The sequence below is a fragment of the Polypterus senegalus genome, chromosome 1 (assembly GCF_016835505.1).
Source record: "Polypterus senegalus isolate Bchr_013 chromosome 1, ASM1683550v1, whole genome shotgun sequence".
Classification (NCBI taxonomy): domain Eukaryota; kingdom Metazoa; phylum Chordata; class Cladistia; order Polypteriformes; family Polypteridae; genus Polypterus; species Polypterus senegalus.
Genome location: NC_053154.1, coordinates 96,874,882 through 96,893,835, shown reverse-complemented (window position 1 = coordinate 96,893,835; position 18,954 = coordinate 96,874,882). Strand labels below are relative to the sequence as shown.

General features: G+C 41.0%; 1 protein-coding gene across 1 annotated transcript in view; it reads left to right on the top strand.

The window, feature by feature from the left end:
• The first annotated feature begins 207 nt into the window (after positions 1-207).
• Positions 208-18,954, top strand: part of slc5a12 (solute carrier family 5 member 12) — a 34,556-nt gene continuing 15,809 nt past the window's right edge. The window contains exons 1-6 of the mRNA XM_039749752.1: positions 208-567; positions 11,866-11,931; positions 12,012-12,063; positions 12,643-12,710; positions 16,531-16,685; positions 18,113-18,253. Of these exons, the coding sequence (XP_039605686.1) occupies positions 208-567; positions 11,866-11,931; positions 12,012-12,063; positions 12,643-12,710; positions 16,531-16,685; positions 18,113-18,253 (842 nt within the window). The remainder of the gene's footprint in view (positions 568-11,865; positions 11,932-12,011; positions 12,064-12,642; positions 12,711-16,530; positions 16,686-18,112; positions 18,254-18,954) is intronic.

The following is an 18,954-nucleotide window of genomic DNA, read 5'->3' as shown; positions in this document are numbered from 1 at the left end:
ATTGCCATTGGACAGGAGTTAATCAGTGTGGCCAATCACAGAGCTGGGGACTCCACTCCACATGCTAATCTTTACACTATAAATAAGTGCCATATTATTGGCATCATGGGATGTTATTGATAACAGATTTTTAATTGGCCCGGAGAGACAGCAGCGCTTCAGCAGATAAGCAGTGGACATTACTGGCCGACAGTCACTGTGTGTGAAATGGGTCATTTTGTGGCTCCCACCATAGGCACGTTTGTGGTCTGGGACTATGTGGTGTTTGCTGCACTCTTTTTCATCTCCTCTGCCATTGGAGTCTTCTTTGCAATCTCAGGAAGGAGAGAAAAGGTTTCCTCTAGAGACTTCCTGGCTGGTCGGAGAGAGATGTCCTGCGGCCCAGTAGCCCTGTCTCTCACAGCCAGTTTCATGTCAGCGGTGACTGTCCTGGGGACCCCCTCAGATGTGCACCGCTATGGGGCCTCCTTCATCCTCTTTATTATCGCCTACACCTTCATTGTGTTCTTCACTGCTGAGCTGTTTGTTCCCGTCTTCTACAGATCAGGAATCACCAGCACCTATGAGGTAAAGTCCTGTGCCGTGATAAGAATCAAACACACAAAAGAGTCAGCCGAAATAAAACTAAGCCAAAAGAAAGTAATTTCAACCAAAATAGGAAAGAGGTGAAAGTTGCACAAGGAATGTGTAGCAAGGGGATTGAATTATAGCAGCGATTTCACCATTTTTACCTGAAGCAGCATCAGGTGGAATAGAATGACACCTTCATGCTCACATCCCCTCATATGCAGGGTGAATTTAAACTTACATTTCAATGTTAATCAAATGTGTTTGGGACGCTGGAGGAAAGTAACGAAAACAAACATGGACACCGATAGAACATGCGAGTTTCATACCGGCAAAGATTCTCAAGTCTGGTAAATTGTTATGTGGGGTAAATTATTAAATCCATCCATGCAACTCAACCATTGCATTTTTAAGATGTTTCAGAGTTGTGGGGGGTCAACAGCATTGGGTGCAAGAGAGAAATCAATCAGACGTAAGAACATGAGATGTTTGACAAATGGAAGGAGGCCATTCATTGCTTCAAGTTCGCTTAGAGCTAATAGCACAAGAAGTGTGGTGACCTGCTTGTTTATTGGAATATATTTTCATTTACGGGTAATTTGGCTTGAATATTGTACCAATGCATATAGACGGAAAGGGAAGATGCCATATAACACTGCATATTGTTTTCTGAAATGGAAATGTGATAATAATGAACAGTTCAGACCTCATAGTCAATTGAATGTATGCAGGGTGCCTAAATATATAACAAAGTTAAGTGTTTGTACACTTTTAAAGATTTAACTTCCATGTAGTGTCTATAAAAGTTATTTGATTGACTGCAGATACATCTTTGATCCAAATTTAAAATGAAAACCTGTTGAAATCTATGACTGAACATCCACATTAGGGAACTGTCAGGGAACAAGTTTAAAAAGGAGGCCATGTAGAGAGATAATAGGAGTTGTCTTGTAACACAGAGTCAAATTCAAGACCAATTTGAGTTAAAACATGGGAGAAATCCTGAAATTACAACTACTACTATCTGGACAATTTAGATATCTCACAGTAGTCATGATGGAATCAATGAATCCGCCGTCATTACCAATAAAAGTAAACAGGACCTAACTTTATAAACATTGTCAACTTGCATGTTGGGACGTTTTTCTTAGGATGAGGCTTTATTTCCCTTTGCAGCTGCCTTGAGGATGTGAATGTCGTCGTAATGTAAACCTTGAAATCCTTCTCAGAGTTTGTATGTTGTAGGTCAGCCCTATCCATCTTTTATTTATAATCCATGCTCGTTTTTCTTCATGTAGCTCTTTGTTCTTGTCTTCACAAACCTGGCTAGTTTTGGTTTTTTTTTTCTTTCACTTCACAGGTCAGTCTGAATTGTTTTGCCGGCCTCTCAGTATTTCTCCTACAATTATCTCACAGTGATGAGCCGTCTCACAGTCCCACTAAACTCCACCATATGCCTTTCTTTTGCCTTCATTTCCAGTTTACAGTTCAAAGAAGGTTAGCTTTAACGAATTTGTTTGTCACGATTCTCTTCTTTTGTATTCAGGCTGCCAATCATTTACCAATCATCCAGTTTATCTTTGTTTATTTCTGGCAGTGTTTCCCATTACTGCGGTGGGGTTTGTTTCCTGCCTTGCGCCCTTTGTTGGCTGGGATTGGCTCCAGCTGACCCCCGTGACCCTGTAGTTAAGATATAGTGGGTTAGATAATGGACGGATGGTTTCCCATTATTTATTATGGAATACAAGTATGTTTTATTACTGCATTTGCTAGATGGTTACTTACCAGGATTCAACTTATCTATCTTCTTGTGGGCAGGAATCCGAGTTACATTTATTGAGTGATTCTCCTATCTGAAGTGACAGATTTACTAATAGTTTATGAAAAGCTAGCTGTGCTAAGACGGGTTGAAATCAGCTTAGACCTCAGAGTTTAATGTTTGCAGTGTTTCCCAACCTCGGTCCTGGGGGCACGCTGTGCTGCAGGTTTTTGTTACAGCCAGATTCCTAATAATTGACAACACCTGATAACACTGATCTCATTTAATTAGCTGGTATTATTATTGTTCTTTTATTCAACATTCAGAAAAGCACAACAGCATGATTTTTACATTTATAAGACATTTAGAAATATTTCTGCTTTTGCTGTAGATTTAAATGCTTAACTCTCTTTTGTTGATTTCATTATATTTTGCTCTTTCTCTGTGCAGTTTTCCCCCTTCATTGTATCTTATTAATTAAATTTTCCAATTAAAAACAAGCAGAGCAGACACTCAGACAAACAACACTGAATAATAATCAAAGGCTGCAAGTACTTTAGCATCAGACCCACTAATTAGTAAATAATGGATTAATTAAATAATTAGAGCACCTGGAAAAGTAGAATGAAAATCAAGATGAAAATATTGTTAAAAAGAAAAAAAATACATTACTCCCATATAATTGTTTGGTACATTTTAATATATATAGCATCCGTAGTCTGAGTCTCGATCTGATTGTATGGGTGGTTACCTACCAGGATGCTATAAATGTAGTTAATCCGATCTTCAGGCTGTTAAACAAACGAACCACATGCCGTGGCACATCGTAAAGGGACTTCATCTCTGATGCTGGCGTCTGAGGTTTGGTCCCTGCGAGGGGTGCAGTGGAGTGATGAGCCCAAATAAGGGCGAAACACGTGTTGCATACTTTTTGCATTATTTGACAGTAAACTATGTAACATACATATATGTATATATATATATATATATATATATATATATATATATATATATATATATATACATACAGTGGTGTGAAAAACTATTTGCCCCCTTCCTGATTTCTTATTCTTTTGCATGTTTGTCACACAAAATATTTCTGATCATCAAACACATTTAACCATTAGTCAAATATAACACAAGTAAACACAAAATGCAGTTTTTAAATGATGGTTTTATTATTTAGGGAGAAAGAAAATCCAAACCTACCTGGCCCTGTGTGAAAAAGTAATTGCCCCCTTGTTAAAAAATAACCTAACTGTGGTGTATCACACCTGAGTTCAATTTCCATAGCCACCCCAGGCCTGATTACTGCCACACCTGTTTCAATCAAGAAATCACTTAAATAGGAGCTGCCTGACACAGAGAAGTAGACCAAAAGCACCTCAAAAGCTAGACATCATGCCAAGATCCAAAGAAATTCAGGAACAAATGAGAACAGAACTAATTGAGATCTATCAGTCTGGTAAAGGTTATAAAGCCATTTCTAAAGCTTTGGGACTCCAGCGAACCACAGTGAGAGCCATTATCTACAAATGGCAAAAACATGGAACAGTGGTGAACCTTCCCAGGAGTGGCTGGCCGACCAAAATTACCCCAAGAGCGCAGAGCGACTCATCCGAGAGGTCACAAAAGACCCCAGGACAACGTCTAAAGAACTGCAGGCCTCACTTGCCTCAATTAAGGTCAGTGTTCACGACTCCACCATAAGAAAGAGACTGGGCAAAAACGGCCTGCATGGCAGATTTTCTACGACGCAAACTACTGTTAAGCAAAAAGAACATTAGGGCTCGTCTCAATTTTGCTAAGAAACATCTCAATGATTGCCAAGACTTTTGGGAAAATACCTTGTGGACTGATGAGACAAAAGTTGAACTTTTTGGAAGGCAAATGTCCTGTTACATCTGGCGTAAAAGGAACACAGCATTTCAGAAAAGAACATCATACCAACAGTAAAATATGGTGGTGGTAGTGTGATGGTCTGGGGTTGTTTTGCTGCTTCAGGACCTGGAAGGCTTGCTGTGATAGATGGATCCATGAATTCTACTGTCTACCAAAAATCCTGAAGGAGAATGTCCGGCCATCTGTTCGTCAACTCAAGCTGAAGCGATCTTGGGTGCTGCAACAGGACAATGACCAAAAACACACCAGCAAATCCACCTCTGAATGGCTGAAGAAAAACAAAATGAAGGCTTTGGAGTGGCCTAGTCAAAGTCCTGACCTGAATCCAATTGAGATGCTATGGCATGACCTTAAAAAGGCGGTTCATGCTAGAAAACCCTCAAATAAAGCTGAATTACAACAATTCTGCAAAGATGAGTGGGCCAAAATTCCTCCAGAGCGCTGTAAAAGACTCATTGCAAGTTATCACAAATATTGATTGCAGTTATTGCTGCTAAGGGTGGCCCAACCAGTTATTAGGTTCAGGGGGCAATTACTTTTTCACACAGGGCCATGTAGGTTTGGGTTTTTTTTCTCCCTAAATAATAAAAACCATCATGTAAAAACTGCATTTTGTGTTTACTTGTGTTATACTGTATTTGACTAATGGTTAAATGTGTTTGATGATCAGAAACATTTTGTGTGACAAACATGCAAAAGAATAAGAAATCAGGAAGGGGGCAAATAGTTTTTCACACCACTGTATATTTATATATAGTATATATATTTTACCAAACTTATTTTTTTAATTTCTATATTGTCCCCAAAACGCAGAACTTGGGAAATAACAGTTTAGTTAATTAGCCCAGGAATCCAATTAAAAACAGAGGCTGGTTGGAAAAAAAACCTGCAGCCACAGGGGGGCCACAGGACCGAAGTTGGGAAACACTGTTCTATCGGAATGTACTTTGCAATGCATGTAGTAATACAATACAATAAAATACAATTTATTTTTTGTATAGCCCAAAATCACACAAGAATTGCCGCAATGGGCTTTAACAGGCCCTGCCTCTTGACAGCCCCCCCAGCCTTGACTCTCTAAGAAGACAAGAAAAAACTCCCAAAAAAAACCCTTGTAGGGAAAAAATGGAAGAAACCTTGGGAAAGGCAGTTCAAAGGGATACCCCTTTCCAGGTAGGTTGGGTGTGCAGTGGGTGTCAAAATAATATATTGTCACAAACTCGACATAGAGTCATGGAAAGGTTTGGGGCAGCCACCCATATAATTGATATCCTGGCTGCAAAGTTGATCAAATGAATACAGCACTGCTGTGCACAAAACCGAGTCAAAAACAGAACTGAGGAAATAGGGAAAAGGTGCAGGCTTTTAAAGGGGAAGACAGGAAGTGAAGTCAAATAGGTCGGGCTGATGAAGATCTTCTGCCATTGGTGCGAGCTCGAACGCGACATCACAGTCGCCGGAGCTGGCAAGGTCTCCTTCCATTGGCTCGGTCCCAGAAGTGACGTCAAGAGGGCCAGGTGGAATCTCCTGTGAATGGTCTACAGTAAAAGGAGAAAAAGAGTCAGTGCACTCTGCCACATCCCGGTATGACTTGGAACTGCCCTTACTCGAGCCCTTTAGCTGCCTCCCATGCGCACGTGTGTGATAATATATATAAAACTTTACTTTTTAGTACACTTTTTAACTTAATATGAGTGGTTTTTAAAAAGTATTTATATATATATATATATATATATATATATTATTTTCAACTTTCTAGTCTTGGGTTTGTTTTAGTATAGTTTTGTAATCAATATTTGAACACTTCCTTTAATATTCCTATCCGTTACTAGCGCCATCTATTGGTGAAATCTTTAACTATTGTTCAAATTAAAATTTAATTTCTTAATTAACATGGATTAATTGATCAATTAGTGAAACAGATTATTGATTCGTGTATTGTCATTGGAAGTGAGTAAGTGTGAAAATGTTCAAGTAATTTCAACAATAGGAAGTGGGTTAAATATCGATTACAAGATTTGTACCAGACAACAAACAGATGAAGTTAAAAGAAGCGTGGTAATAATAATCCATCCATTTATCCATTATCCAACCCTCTATATCCTAACTACAGGGTCATAGTGTGGTAATATATAAATCCATTAAAATCTGAGGTAAAAACCATAGACAGTCCATGAAACAAAATGAGCTCCAATACTTCTTTTTCCTCCCTGTATCCTGCCTGGACCTCGCAGAAGGAGGAGATGCTCACCGACATGTACAGTCAACCTTCAAATCCCAGCTAAGGTCCTCATAGCCCACGCTGAGCCACATAACATCTCCCACCACCATTCCCTTGGCATCCACGGGAACACCGCATATCGGGCCGCTCCTGTTCCCAGACTTACACTCAGTAGGAGTGACCCTTTAATCTACAGCCTCAAGACTCACACCCGACCCCCTGCCTTACTCAGTTCAGCACTGGCACTTTATTTCCTCTGGCCTCTTTTCTTCCTCCTCTTTTTTAACCTCCTGTGTGTCTCTTCGCCCTTCTCTCTTACTGGCCAGTCTATTATTCCTTCTTTCATCTTTTCCCTTTTTCTCATGCTGACTCTCCCTTATATGCCACTGTACCACCGAAAGCCAATGAAGCAAATGAGACACACCACACCCTCACACGCAGGCACATCTCACTCCAATTACTTCACCAACTTCCCAGAGCTGCGTGCGCATGCACACTCACAGAGATTGAGCCAGTCATTCAACTATTTATTTATTTATTTCAAAATTGGCCACTTTCTTCTGAGCCGCAGACCTGCTATATCACAGAAGACAATCTTGGCAATCATAATCCTCATGCTTTTATGAGAATCAAGAAACAGAAAAGGGCGACTGCTAGGTGACAGCTTGGAAGGTGTATTGCCATGTATTGTGGTCTTTCTGTGAAGAAAACACAATAACGTGCACAATCAGGCATTTTAGTGTGTCTTCATGTAGAAAAAGTGTAGCATATTGCATTTTTAGAAAGTGCTTCTCCATGGTAAATGTGAACGAGAAGCAGAAATAGAATTGATCTGACAGGTTGGCTGCAGATGACATGGATTACACAGTTGCAGAACAGGTAAACACAGAAGTGTGAACGAGGCTTTGTGAAGCAGTAATCTTTGTTTTGCACCGCCTGAAAAGCTTAAACCTCCAAAATACTGTGTGCATATTGAAACTGGCCTCTTTCACTTAACACCTGTCCATACTGTCTATGTGTGTGTTGTGGCCTTAACATTACTTTTACCCACATGCCCCGTGGTATTTTTTGGGAATTCCCACAGGAGTATGGGGTGCTGGCAAGGATGCTACTTGACATTCAGGCCTGGTGTTTTCACAGACTAACCATTAAATTCAACTTGTTTAAACAGATTGTAGGACTCCTAAGGGTGCACTTTGCCACCACTACTATTCTTTACTTTGACAAGTCTTGGAGAATAGCTAGTTTTGAAGTGGAAGGCTTCATCTTTGCAATTTGTGGATGATGTTGTCCTTTAGGGATCATCAGGATGTGATCTCTGGTTCAATATGATTCACGTCATATGTAAAGAAGGGACCGGAACAGACCACCACCATAGCACAAATTGAGTGAGGCAGGACAAGTGTTGGGCTGTAAGATGCTCTAGTGGGATTATGAGACCGCTAATTGGTGGCACTAAGCTCCAATTTATTAATTGCCTTAAAATTAGTTAATCCTTGGGAACAAAAGAATACTGTTTGGGGGAGACCAATAAGTGATTGTGAAAAGGCTTGTTAGTTGAGCTATAGCCTCCTCTCACCTCACATGATGAACAGGTGACCTAGGCCTGCAGGGAGATCTGGGGCTGCTTAGCCAAAGAGGAACCCAGAGTTTCAGGGACTACTTCTGACCTCAAAGGCGGCCTTGGAGCCAATTTAGATTTCAAAACACCCTATTGGTCTTCAGATAAGTATTCTTGGAGTTGGGAGGATTGGAGTTGACCAGGGCTCATCTGACGGGAGCAAGAGAGGACAGAAAAAGGGCAGAAGAACAAGAACAACAACAGCATTTATTTATACAGCACATTTTCATACAAATAATGCAGCTCAAAGTGTTATGCAAGATGAAGAAAGAGAAAAGAAAAATATAAAAATGAGATTAGGCAATACTAAGTAACAAAGAAAAAAGTAAATGAATAACTGCCAGGAGGACAGAAAAAAAAAAAACTTGAGAAGGTCTGAGACAAAAAATCTAAATCTGCAGGGGTTCCAGGCCACATTCTATTTAACATACTGTAAATGGCCTCAATCAGTCCTCATGGTATTCAGGGTTCTCATGGAAGAACTTGATAATGACGGTCATGTGGACTTCTGGCCTTTAATCCATCAATGTAGGGACATCACGTTGCTTTGATCAGGTGGTGGTGACGCAGGTTGCCACCCCAGAAAACCGGAAAAAGAACAGAAGAGAAAGTGGGGGTTAGTACAGATTTTGAATATGAATAGCATGAATAATAATGATAATTAATTGACTATACAGAGCATCAGGATTCAACTAAGATGAAGCTATGAGAAAGCCATGTTAAAGTAATGTGTTTTCAGCAGTGCTTTAAAGTGCTCCTCTGTATTAGCCTGGTGAATTCCTATTGGCAAGCTATTTCAGATTTTAGGTGCATAACAGCAGAAGGCCGCCTCACCATTTCTTTTAAGTTTAGCTCTTGGAATTCGAAGCAGACACTCATTTGAAGATCTAAGGTTACGATTTGGAGTGCAAGGTGTAAGACATTCTGAAATATAAGATGAAGTGAGATTATTTAAGGCTTTGTAAACTATAAGCAGGATTTTAAAGTCAATTCTAAATGACACAGGTAACCAATGTAGTGACATCAAAACTGGAGAGATGTGCTCAGATTTTCTTTTCCTAGTTAAGATTCTAGCAGCTGCATTCTGCACTCGTTCCAATCAATTGATGTCTTTTTTGGGTAGTCCTAAGAGGAGTGCGTTACAGTAATCTATCCATCCATCCATTATCCAACCCGCTATATCCCAACTACAGGGTCACGGGGGTCTGCCGGAGCCAATCCCAGCCAACACAGGGCACAAGGCAGGAAACAAACTCTGGGCAGGGTGCCAGCCCACCGCAGGACACACATACATGGGACAATTTAGAATCACAAATGCACCTAACCTGTATGTCTTTGGACTGTGGGAGGAAACCGATGCAGACACGGGGAGAACATGCAAACTCCACTCAGGGAGGACCCAGGAAGTGAACCTGGGTCTCCTAACTGCAAGGCAGTAGTGCTACCCACTGTGCCACCGTGCTGCCCATAACAGTAATCTAGTCGACTGAAAACAAATCCGTGAACTAATTTCTCAGCATCTTTCAATGTTATAAGAGGTGTAACTTTTGCTATATTTCTTAAGTGAAAAAATGCTATCCTAGTGATCTGATTAATATGTGATTTAAAATTCAGGTCAGAGTCAATAGTTAACCCTAAACATTTAAGGTAGGGAAGTGGGTCACACACAAGCAGGTCCCCTGTTTTGTGTCATTATTTCTAGTTCCTGCTCTCTTCTGTATTCTCTGAACACTTCTGCTCTTCTCTTCTATGTTAGGTAGAATGCCCAGAGGGGACTGGGCGGTCTCATGGTCTGGAATCCCTACAGATTTTATTTTTTCTCCAGCCGTCTGGAGTTTTTTCGTTTTTTTCTGTCCCCCCGGGCCATTGAACCTTACTCTTATTCGATGTTAATTAATGTTGATTTATTTTGTTTTCTTATTGTGTCTTTCATTTTTCTATTCTTTATTATGTAAAGCACTTTGAGCTACTGTTTGTATGAAAATGTGCTATATAAATAAATGTTGTTGTTGTTGTTGTGTTTTACTATCCCAAATCCCTTTCTTTTATATAATGTGGCCTCCTTGACTTCATTTGGGCCTGGGGACAATTCAGGGGCATTCACTCAAGTTCACACACTGTCTGAGTAAGAATCAGCACAACCAAATCAGAAGTCTTGGAAGTTCTCAAGAGAAGAATGGTGTACCTTTACCAGGTAGGCATGGCAAAGTTGCATCCTTAGGACTCCATCCACCACTCACATAATGGCCTTTAGATGAAATGTTTGATTTAATGCTCCATCTGCTTTCTAATTCTCACTGGGTTGTAACTGAAAGAATTAAATCATGGGGACAAGGTGCTGAAGCAAAGTTTCTACAAAACAATAAGAAGCATTTCAAGTGTCAGGTCTCCATCGTCACGTTAACACAGCTATGTCGTCAATTCATCTGCGCCCCATTATGGTCTCTGTGCTGGTCCCTAGCCAGACCCAATGTTCAAACCTTATATTTTGGAGCATCAGTTATCTTAGATATTAAATGGTGTTGCAGCTTTTACATGCTTTTTTATTACTATTTAATTTAATATTGTTTTTTTGTATTAGTATACTGCTGCTGGATTATGTGAATTACCCCTTGGGATTAATAAAGTATCTATCTATCTGTCAATCTATCTATCTATCTATCTATCTATCTATCTATCTATCTATCTATCTATCTATCTATCTATCTATCTATCTATCTATCTATCTATCATATTGCACCTTATCTATCTATCTATCTATATATCTATCTATCTATCTATCTATCTAGTGTCCTCTGGAAATATGGCCATCTTCCTGTCAGGGTACTATGCCCCCTCTGCCTGGCTCTGGTACCCTCCTGGCCATCGGACCTTACTTTATTCTTTGTTACTTAGTATTGCCTAATCTTATTTTGTAATTTTTCTTTTTTCTTTCTTCATCCTGTAAAGCACTTTGAGCTACATCAGTTGTATAAAAATGTGCTATAGAAATAAAGACGTTGTTGTTGTTGTCGTTGTGCTCTGACTGTCAATATGATTTTCTCTTCAGGTACCAGCTACTAAGACTGTTCCCCTGCCCTTTGTAACCTTGGCTACACTCAAGCCCCTGTGACCTGTAGGGGGCACCACTGAGCCCCAAATCCCAGACACAATTGCTCAACACCAACTCCCGGGTGCAAATTAAATGATTGATTTGTAAGGCAGTACCTCTCAACAGGCTGGTCCTCTTCCTGGTGTGTTTTCCTACTCCTCCATCCGCACCTTTCAGCAAGCCTTGTCCATCTCCTTCAGTCTCCGACTCTCTGAGAGGTGCAAAGCAGCCTCTTTTATTTCTAACCCAGGAGTACTTCCAGTGAACCTAACGTCACTCCTGGGAAGCAGTTTGGGGTGTGGCGTGATCACCCTCCTCTGCGGCTCTGCCTGGTGGTCCCCAAGTAACTCAGCAGGGTTGCTCACCAGGGCTACAGCTCCCAGGTTGCCGTGCGGGTGCACCAATGGGAGCCCCAGCTGTTCCCCTGTGTATCGGGGCCTATCAATCCACAGGGGACAATCCCTCTCTGCACTTCCAACCCATCCATCCCTGACCTTCCATTATAAAGGCGGCCCATCCGGGTAAAGAGCCATCCATATTGTGTCTTCTGGGACACCCCAGACCACCAGACCACCTCCTACAGCAGATAGTGTGCACTAAAACAGAAATGGGCTCAATCATACTTTCTGGAGGTGAGACATATTTACTTGTCAGCCAACCGTACAAAGTCTTTTCACTCTCTTTCTCCTTTTCTTTGTACTTAGTATTTGGAGCTGAGATTCAGCCGCCATGTCCGTATGGCCGCCACGCTCATCTACATTGTGCAGACGGTAAGTTACCCACATTCTCTGTTTATGCCTGAGGTAAGGTGCCTAACTGCCATGACACCTTTGCATTTGTGTCCCCACAGATCCTGTACACTGGGGTAGTGGTCTATGCTCCAGCCCTCGCCCTCAATCAAGGTGGGTAGGGGCCATCTAACATTACAATCATGCATTTCGTGAGGACATACGTCAGGGGAAAGCATAGCTAACAAAGCCTTCTGCCCAGTAATTTAGACTTTTGAAGCTAAAGTGACGCATGCAGGGAGAGCAGCGCCTGCTTTAAGCCATTTTCTTATAATTTGCAGTCACCGCTTTAAAGAGCTGGATATGATTTTGTGAGAAGACCATAACTCAGTGGTTCTCAACCTGTGGGGCGCAAAGTAACAAAAAAGGGGGGCGTGAAGATGTGAAAAAAAGAAAACAAGAATCAAAAATATGAAAAATACATCGATTGAAACCAAAACAAATGAACTTAAACTAAATTGTGATACTAGACAAATAAATATAGAGTTAAGTTAAGCAGGTATAATAAAATATGCATCTATGACATATCATTAATTAAAAAAGAGCAGATTGGTAACAGTGGGCTCCTTTCAAAAAAACCTTAGGGGGGCGCGATTACAACTGTTATGAAAACTCGGCTCGCAAATACTTAAAGGTTGAGAAACGCTGCCTTAACTGATTGCTCTTCTCTTCTATTTGCTCATATTTTCCCAGTGACTGGCTTTGACCTGTGGGGGTCTGTATTTTCAACTGGCATTGTGTGCACATTTTACTGTACGCTGGTAAGTAGCTCCAGGAACTGGTACTGTATTTAACATCGCTTATGGTTTAACACTGCAGCAGGGCTTTAAGAAAGAACGGCCCAGTGGTTCGGTTTACGCTCAGTCACACAGCTCCAAGAGACCCGGTTCACATTCAAACCTGGCTGTCGCCTTCACGGTTGATGAGTAAGGTTGTCCTCTTTTCTGAGTCATCTTTGAATTTGGCGGATCAGTTGTCTCCTGCTTTGTGATGATCAAGGAACCCATGAGTGAGTAGTTAGGTCATTTTGACCTTGCGGCCTCTAACTGGTTTCCTTTCAGAAAAATGCAGAAAATGTGCTTTACGGCTGGCGTGAAAGTAACACACGTCAGCTTTTGGATGGCATGTGAAAGAGAGGTCAGGCTTGTTCATGTGCGTGGAGAAACATGAAAGAATAGTGATATCTATGGCTCAGGCTCTTTTATCGACAACATCCGTCTAGAATACACGACTGGAGAGTGCCTGGCTCTTATGCCTTTAGAATTTTCTTGACTTAGCAGTCTCTCTGCCCTGAAAACATGATACTAGTTGCTAGCCAAAGGAAGTACAATTCAGTTATGATTCAGGAGCTTAGCAATACAACATCTCATACCCAACAGCCCATGGTGCCCCTCTACATCAACGCCTGAAACGCCCCCCCATCTGCGCACACTGAGACAAATCAAAAGTAACATACTATATGCCAAGATCAAGTAGTAAAGACAAACAAACTTCCAAAAAGTGGACACCATGGCCCCGTATCCATTCTCTTAAATTACAAACAAACAGAGTGGATAGAATCGGTATATTCAGGCATCATTTTTAAGGTTTTTGATTGAAAATTCCTGCTGTTCTTTCCAAAATATACAACATTTTACAAAATGGGCAAACCACAGCATAAGCTTGCTTTTTTTTTCCAAGTTATTATCATCTTTGGCTTTTTACAAAATTTTCTGAAGTAGCATTATCCAGGTCTTTTTGCCCTTAGCAGATGTAATTATATTCGCTGAATTTGAGTAACAAAATCTGAAACAGATACTCAACAAGAAATAGAGACACTGAAATATACAATTATGACATTATCCAATTCTTACAATCCAAACAGCAAACAGCAAATCAACAGAATCTGGCAAAGCAGACCCAGCTTGAGGATTCAATTACTGTGAACCACACAGGCAGGGCTGAAAATATCACGTTAAGAAAATAGTTTACCTTACTGACTGTCCTCTACCGTGTGAGATCTTGTAACTTCTGGTGGTCCTCTACCACGGATAAGCAGCATTATATACCCTACTAGAGAAACACATGGACCCATGGTCGTAAATTAAAATGTAAATAAAACCAAGTTAAAGATAAGGGGCTGTTGACACTTCTTATGACATGCAGGTTAGGTGCATTGGCGATCCTAGATTGTCCCTAGTGTGTGCTTGGTGTGTGTGTGCGCCCTGTGGTGGGCTGGCGCCCTGCCCAGGCTTTGTTTCCTGCCTTGCGCCCTGTGTTGGCTGGGATTGGCCTTAGCAGACCCCCCGTGAGCCTGTAGTTAGGATATAGAGGGATGGATAATGGATGGATGGCCTTCTTTCAGTTCCTCTAGACGTTCTAATGTATTTTATTCAGAGCCAGATGGACAGTTCCATTTTGGCAACATAATCTTTTGCTTGCACCATTACAAAATACAGCTTGACACTGAGCTGATGTAACTTTGATAAATAATGCTCTTCAAACAGACATTGAGCTAAGGATGTAAGAACTATGTGTGCATATGGTTGGAAGTTTCAGTTATTTGACAATCTTCTTATTTGTCAGCATGTGTTTCTCTGTTTCTTGCATTCTGTTTCGTGGACTTTGTCTTGCACGCCTATGAGCCATCTTATTTGTCAACCACTCAGTCGCTCTACTGTATATTCAGGAATACTTCTTTCTTGTCCATGTGCTTCAGTGTCTTGTCTTCTAACTCCTTCTCATTCCTCATCACTTAAGAGCCCTCAGAAATTTGCTTGATGCCCAGCAGATGTTGCTGCTCTTTTTACTGCTTTTGTGGCAGTTAGCACTTGGTTTGTTGATCACACAAATACAGATCACTTTACCATCCTTGATGTATGTTTAATAAAGTTCAAAGATTAATAAATACAATACTTACACTTGATTAGGAATTCTAAACATGTATGTACCATGTTGTGAGCGATTAACAATAGAAGAGCTTGCCAGAACCATGCTGTTGTCACAATAAACTTTTCTGGCCACCAGGTTTGTGTGATCTTAAATTTTATGCATTTCCAGAACATATCAGGCTTTGTTCAGGATTACTTCTTGCTTGTCTATTATTCTTCATCGCTTAATTGCCTTCTGTTATATGCTTTGTGCTCAGCAGATGCTGCTGCTCTTCTTTTTCTTTCTGCCATTATATTGGTTATCACTTGGTTTTTTGATCATAAACACATGACCACAGGTTATCTCGCTGTCCACGTAGGAACACACCCTTGATTATGATAAACATGTTTGATGGTCTTCTCAATTGTCAGCATGCGTTTCTCTGTCTTTCTCGTTCTGGAATTCTGTATCCTGCACTTGATGCTCAGCAGATGTTATTGCTCTTCCTCTTCCTTTTCCTATTATGATGTTCTTAGTCATGTAATTAAGCTCTGCAGTCTCCTCAATGCTAAGCAGATCCACCCATCCATTATCCAACCTGCTATATCCTAACTACAGGGTCACGGGGGTCTGCTGGAGCAAATCCCAGCCAACACAGGGCGCAAGGCTGGAAACAAACCTCGGGCAGGGTGCCAGCCCACCGCAGGGCCACGTGTAACATGTTTGATCAAATGTCTCATCACAAGTATCATGTTCACTTATATGTGAACTATGTGCGCATAGCAGATTCCATTGTTATTTTTTTTCCCGCCATGTCACTCACTCCTGCAATCACTTTGCCATAATAAAGCCATACTCTCAAGTCACTTTGCCAAGATTGCCAATAATCTTTTTTTTTTTTTAATTTCCAGAATGTATCAGATCATAAGCTTTTCATTATGACCAAGATCAATGTTTTTAGTGCCAGCAGTTCTAAAACAATCACACGACAGATGGACAAACCTAAACATTATACAGATGAACACTCGGTTCACATGGAGTGGCCTGTGCACTCACTTGACCTGCTACAGCTTGTACAGTCGTGGCCAACACTTTTGAGAACGACACAAGTATTGGTTTTCACAAAGTTTGCTGCTTCAGTGTTTTTAGATCTTTTTGTCAGATCTTTCTATGGTATACGTAAGTATAATTACAAGCACTTCATAAGTTGCAAAGGCTATTATTGATAATTACATTAAGTTTATGCAAAGAGCCCATCTATTTCAAGATCTCTGCAATTCACCCTGGCATGCTTTCAGTCCACTTCTGGGCCAAATCCTGACTGATGGCAGCCCATTCTTGCATAACCAAAGCTTGGAGTTTGTCAGAATTTGTGGGTTTTGGTTTGTCCACCCACCTCTTGAGGATTGACCACAAGTTTACAGTGGGATTAAGATCTGGGGAGTTTCCTGGCCATGCTATGGGGCTATTATACAGGTCATAGGTTGGGGGTTCCTCTTTATTTACTGTACTCATTAAACAGTCTGACCATCTCTTTATAGACAACTGCTTACTCCCAGGGTGTGGGTACTAGCTTTTGGACCACTGGGCCTCACCTACTCTATCATAATATCACAATTTGGAAGCAACATGAGTGCAGTTCATTCATATTCAAAGCAAGGGTTGGAAGAAAAAAGTAAATGTGAACTCTAACTCCCATAATGCCTTCTCGTGATGGTTTATCATCCTTAGGGTGGATTGAAGGCAGTAGTGTGGACTGACGCTTTTCAGATGATTGTTATGATCACTGGATTTCTGACCATCTTAATTCAAGGGACCCTGGTGAATGGAGGCTTTTCCAATGTGTGGGAAAGGGCTGAACGTGGTGGGCGACTTCAAGTCATGGAGTAAGTCTGTTTTTGTTGTAAATCTACCTTCAGATTTAATTTCATATTGTGTTGAATTTTATAGAAAACCAAATGTACATGAGCTACAAAGCCAGAAGGGAGACACAATGGCACAAATGTTCATTTGAATTTCTTCCCACAGCTCAGTGACTGCGATATAAAGTGTCTGCTGCTTAGCAATTGTTGGTCAGTTGTTGAATAAATAAATGAATGAATAAATAAATAAATAAATAAATAAATCACAGGCCATAGGTGTGCTTGCTTGAATGTGGCTATGTGGGGTTGGTGAAGCAGTTGTGACGGGGCGCGTGAGGGTTTGGTCTGTCTTGATTGCTTCATTGGCCCTGGCAGTCTGCGTGTGAGACGCTATGCCCCCAAAAGTGTAGAAGGGGAGTTTAACTTAACAGAAAGGAGAAAACAAAAGAAGGAAAAAGAGCAATTTGGAATTTTTCAATCAGCCAGTACTGAGTAGTTGAGGCAGGCGATCAGGGCCCCGTGGAGGAACAAGCGATCGTCGTTTTTGGGGCAGATCGGTTCTCCACTGAACAGCAGAGGGGTAGCAGAGAAAAATGGAGAATCTCCCTTGGAATCTATAATGTGTCAGTTTTGAGTGTAAGGAACACGGGACAGCCGGCTTGAACCGACATGGCAGACAAGGCAACAGAGGCAGTTGTGTCGAAAGTCGGAGTTGAAAAGGACTGCAGCTGCTGATGTTTCCACCGACCATGAGACCTGTTATTGGTGAGCTGGGGAGACGATGGTGTTATACATACTGGGCTGAAGAAAAGTAAAAGAAATAGAGAGAGATTAGGACAGAGGTTAAATGGAGGAGGGCAGCAGGACGGGAGCTGTGGTATAGAAACAAAGGAGAAAGGGTACAGCATAGAGCCCTCGAATTTATAGATTTTATATTGGGATGTCTGACTTTGTTTTACATTTGCTTTTTAACTTATTTATTGCATTTCAAACTTCACTTTGTTATTCATTGAATGTTTGGATTTTACTTTTTTTGAGGGAAAAAGCAATGCACTATTGGCACTGTTTATTTGGATTGCTTTAATAAATGTACCTGCACTTGTACACCCATCCATTGCTGACTGTGTGTCCTTGCTTGCCAAGGCCCTTCCCTTAGTTACGTTAGAGCCGATGTGAGTTCAAGAGGCTCCCAATATGGTTTTGGGAGAGTGGAGCCAACCTGCTTTGTCACATTTGGTGTCAGCGGTGGGATATGAACCCACGCTTCCAGAGAGAGCCCTCTAATAAAGTAGTTGCTCTATTCGGTTTTAGCTTTATTGCTAGAATGTGTTCTGTATTATCACCCATCTAAAATGAGATGAGATGATCGTATATGGCAAAAAAAAAAAAAAATGTAAAAATGTGTAGATCACCAAGCTATGACCCTATCAATGATTCCTTCTTGTTTTCAGCTTTGACATAGATCCACTGCGGCGACACACATTTTGGACTCTGACCATTGGAGGCACATTCACATGGCTCGGCATCTACGGCGTCAATCAATCCACCATCCAGAGGTGCATCTCCTGCAAGTCAGAGAAGCAGGCCAAAATGTGAGTCCCAAATGTGTTCTGATGGACCTAAACATCACCTGAATGTGTATGTCACGTTTGAGGCGATACACAGGACCCACTTGTCGACCTTGATCACCTGGTTTTCAAAGCAATGTAGGACTTCTGTTAACAGTCGTGTGCACCCAAGTCTAAGTGAGACTCCACTGTGGAAAATGACTGAAGCTTCATCATTACAAAAAACTGGAACTTTCAGAAAGAATTCATGAATTTAGAAGATAATCAAAGCAACCGAAAAAGTAGCAAGAGACTACCACCTGTAATAGCAAAACTACACTTTTAACAAAAAAAATTACTGTCACTATAGCCTGGAGGGGCTACTTGTGAGCAGCACTTAAATAAAAGCAAAAGCCAAAGAACTAAGAAGATATAAGTTTAGAGCAGTGGTCCTCGGCCCTTTATTCCACCAATGTCCACTAGTGTAGCACAAGCATATGTGAAGGCCCCCCTACGCAGGCCATGCTCTTTACCTACCCTCTTCTGTTTTTGCTGCAGTCATGACAAAGGCACTTTTTGTGCTTACACATACTAGCTTACACTTGCTAGTGCTGTCACACTGAGTTTTTTAAGCAAAATATAAAATCAATTGGGCAAAAACCACCTGTATTTGTTTGTTAAATGAAAATGGATTTTAATTATTGCCTGACTTTCCTAATCATAACACAAAATAAGCAAGTATTTTA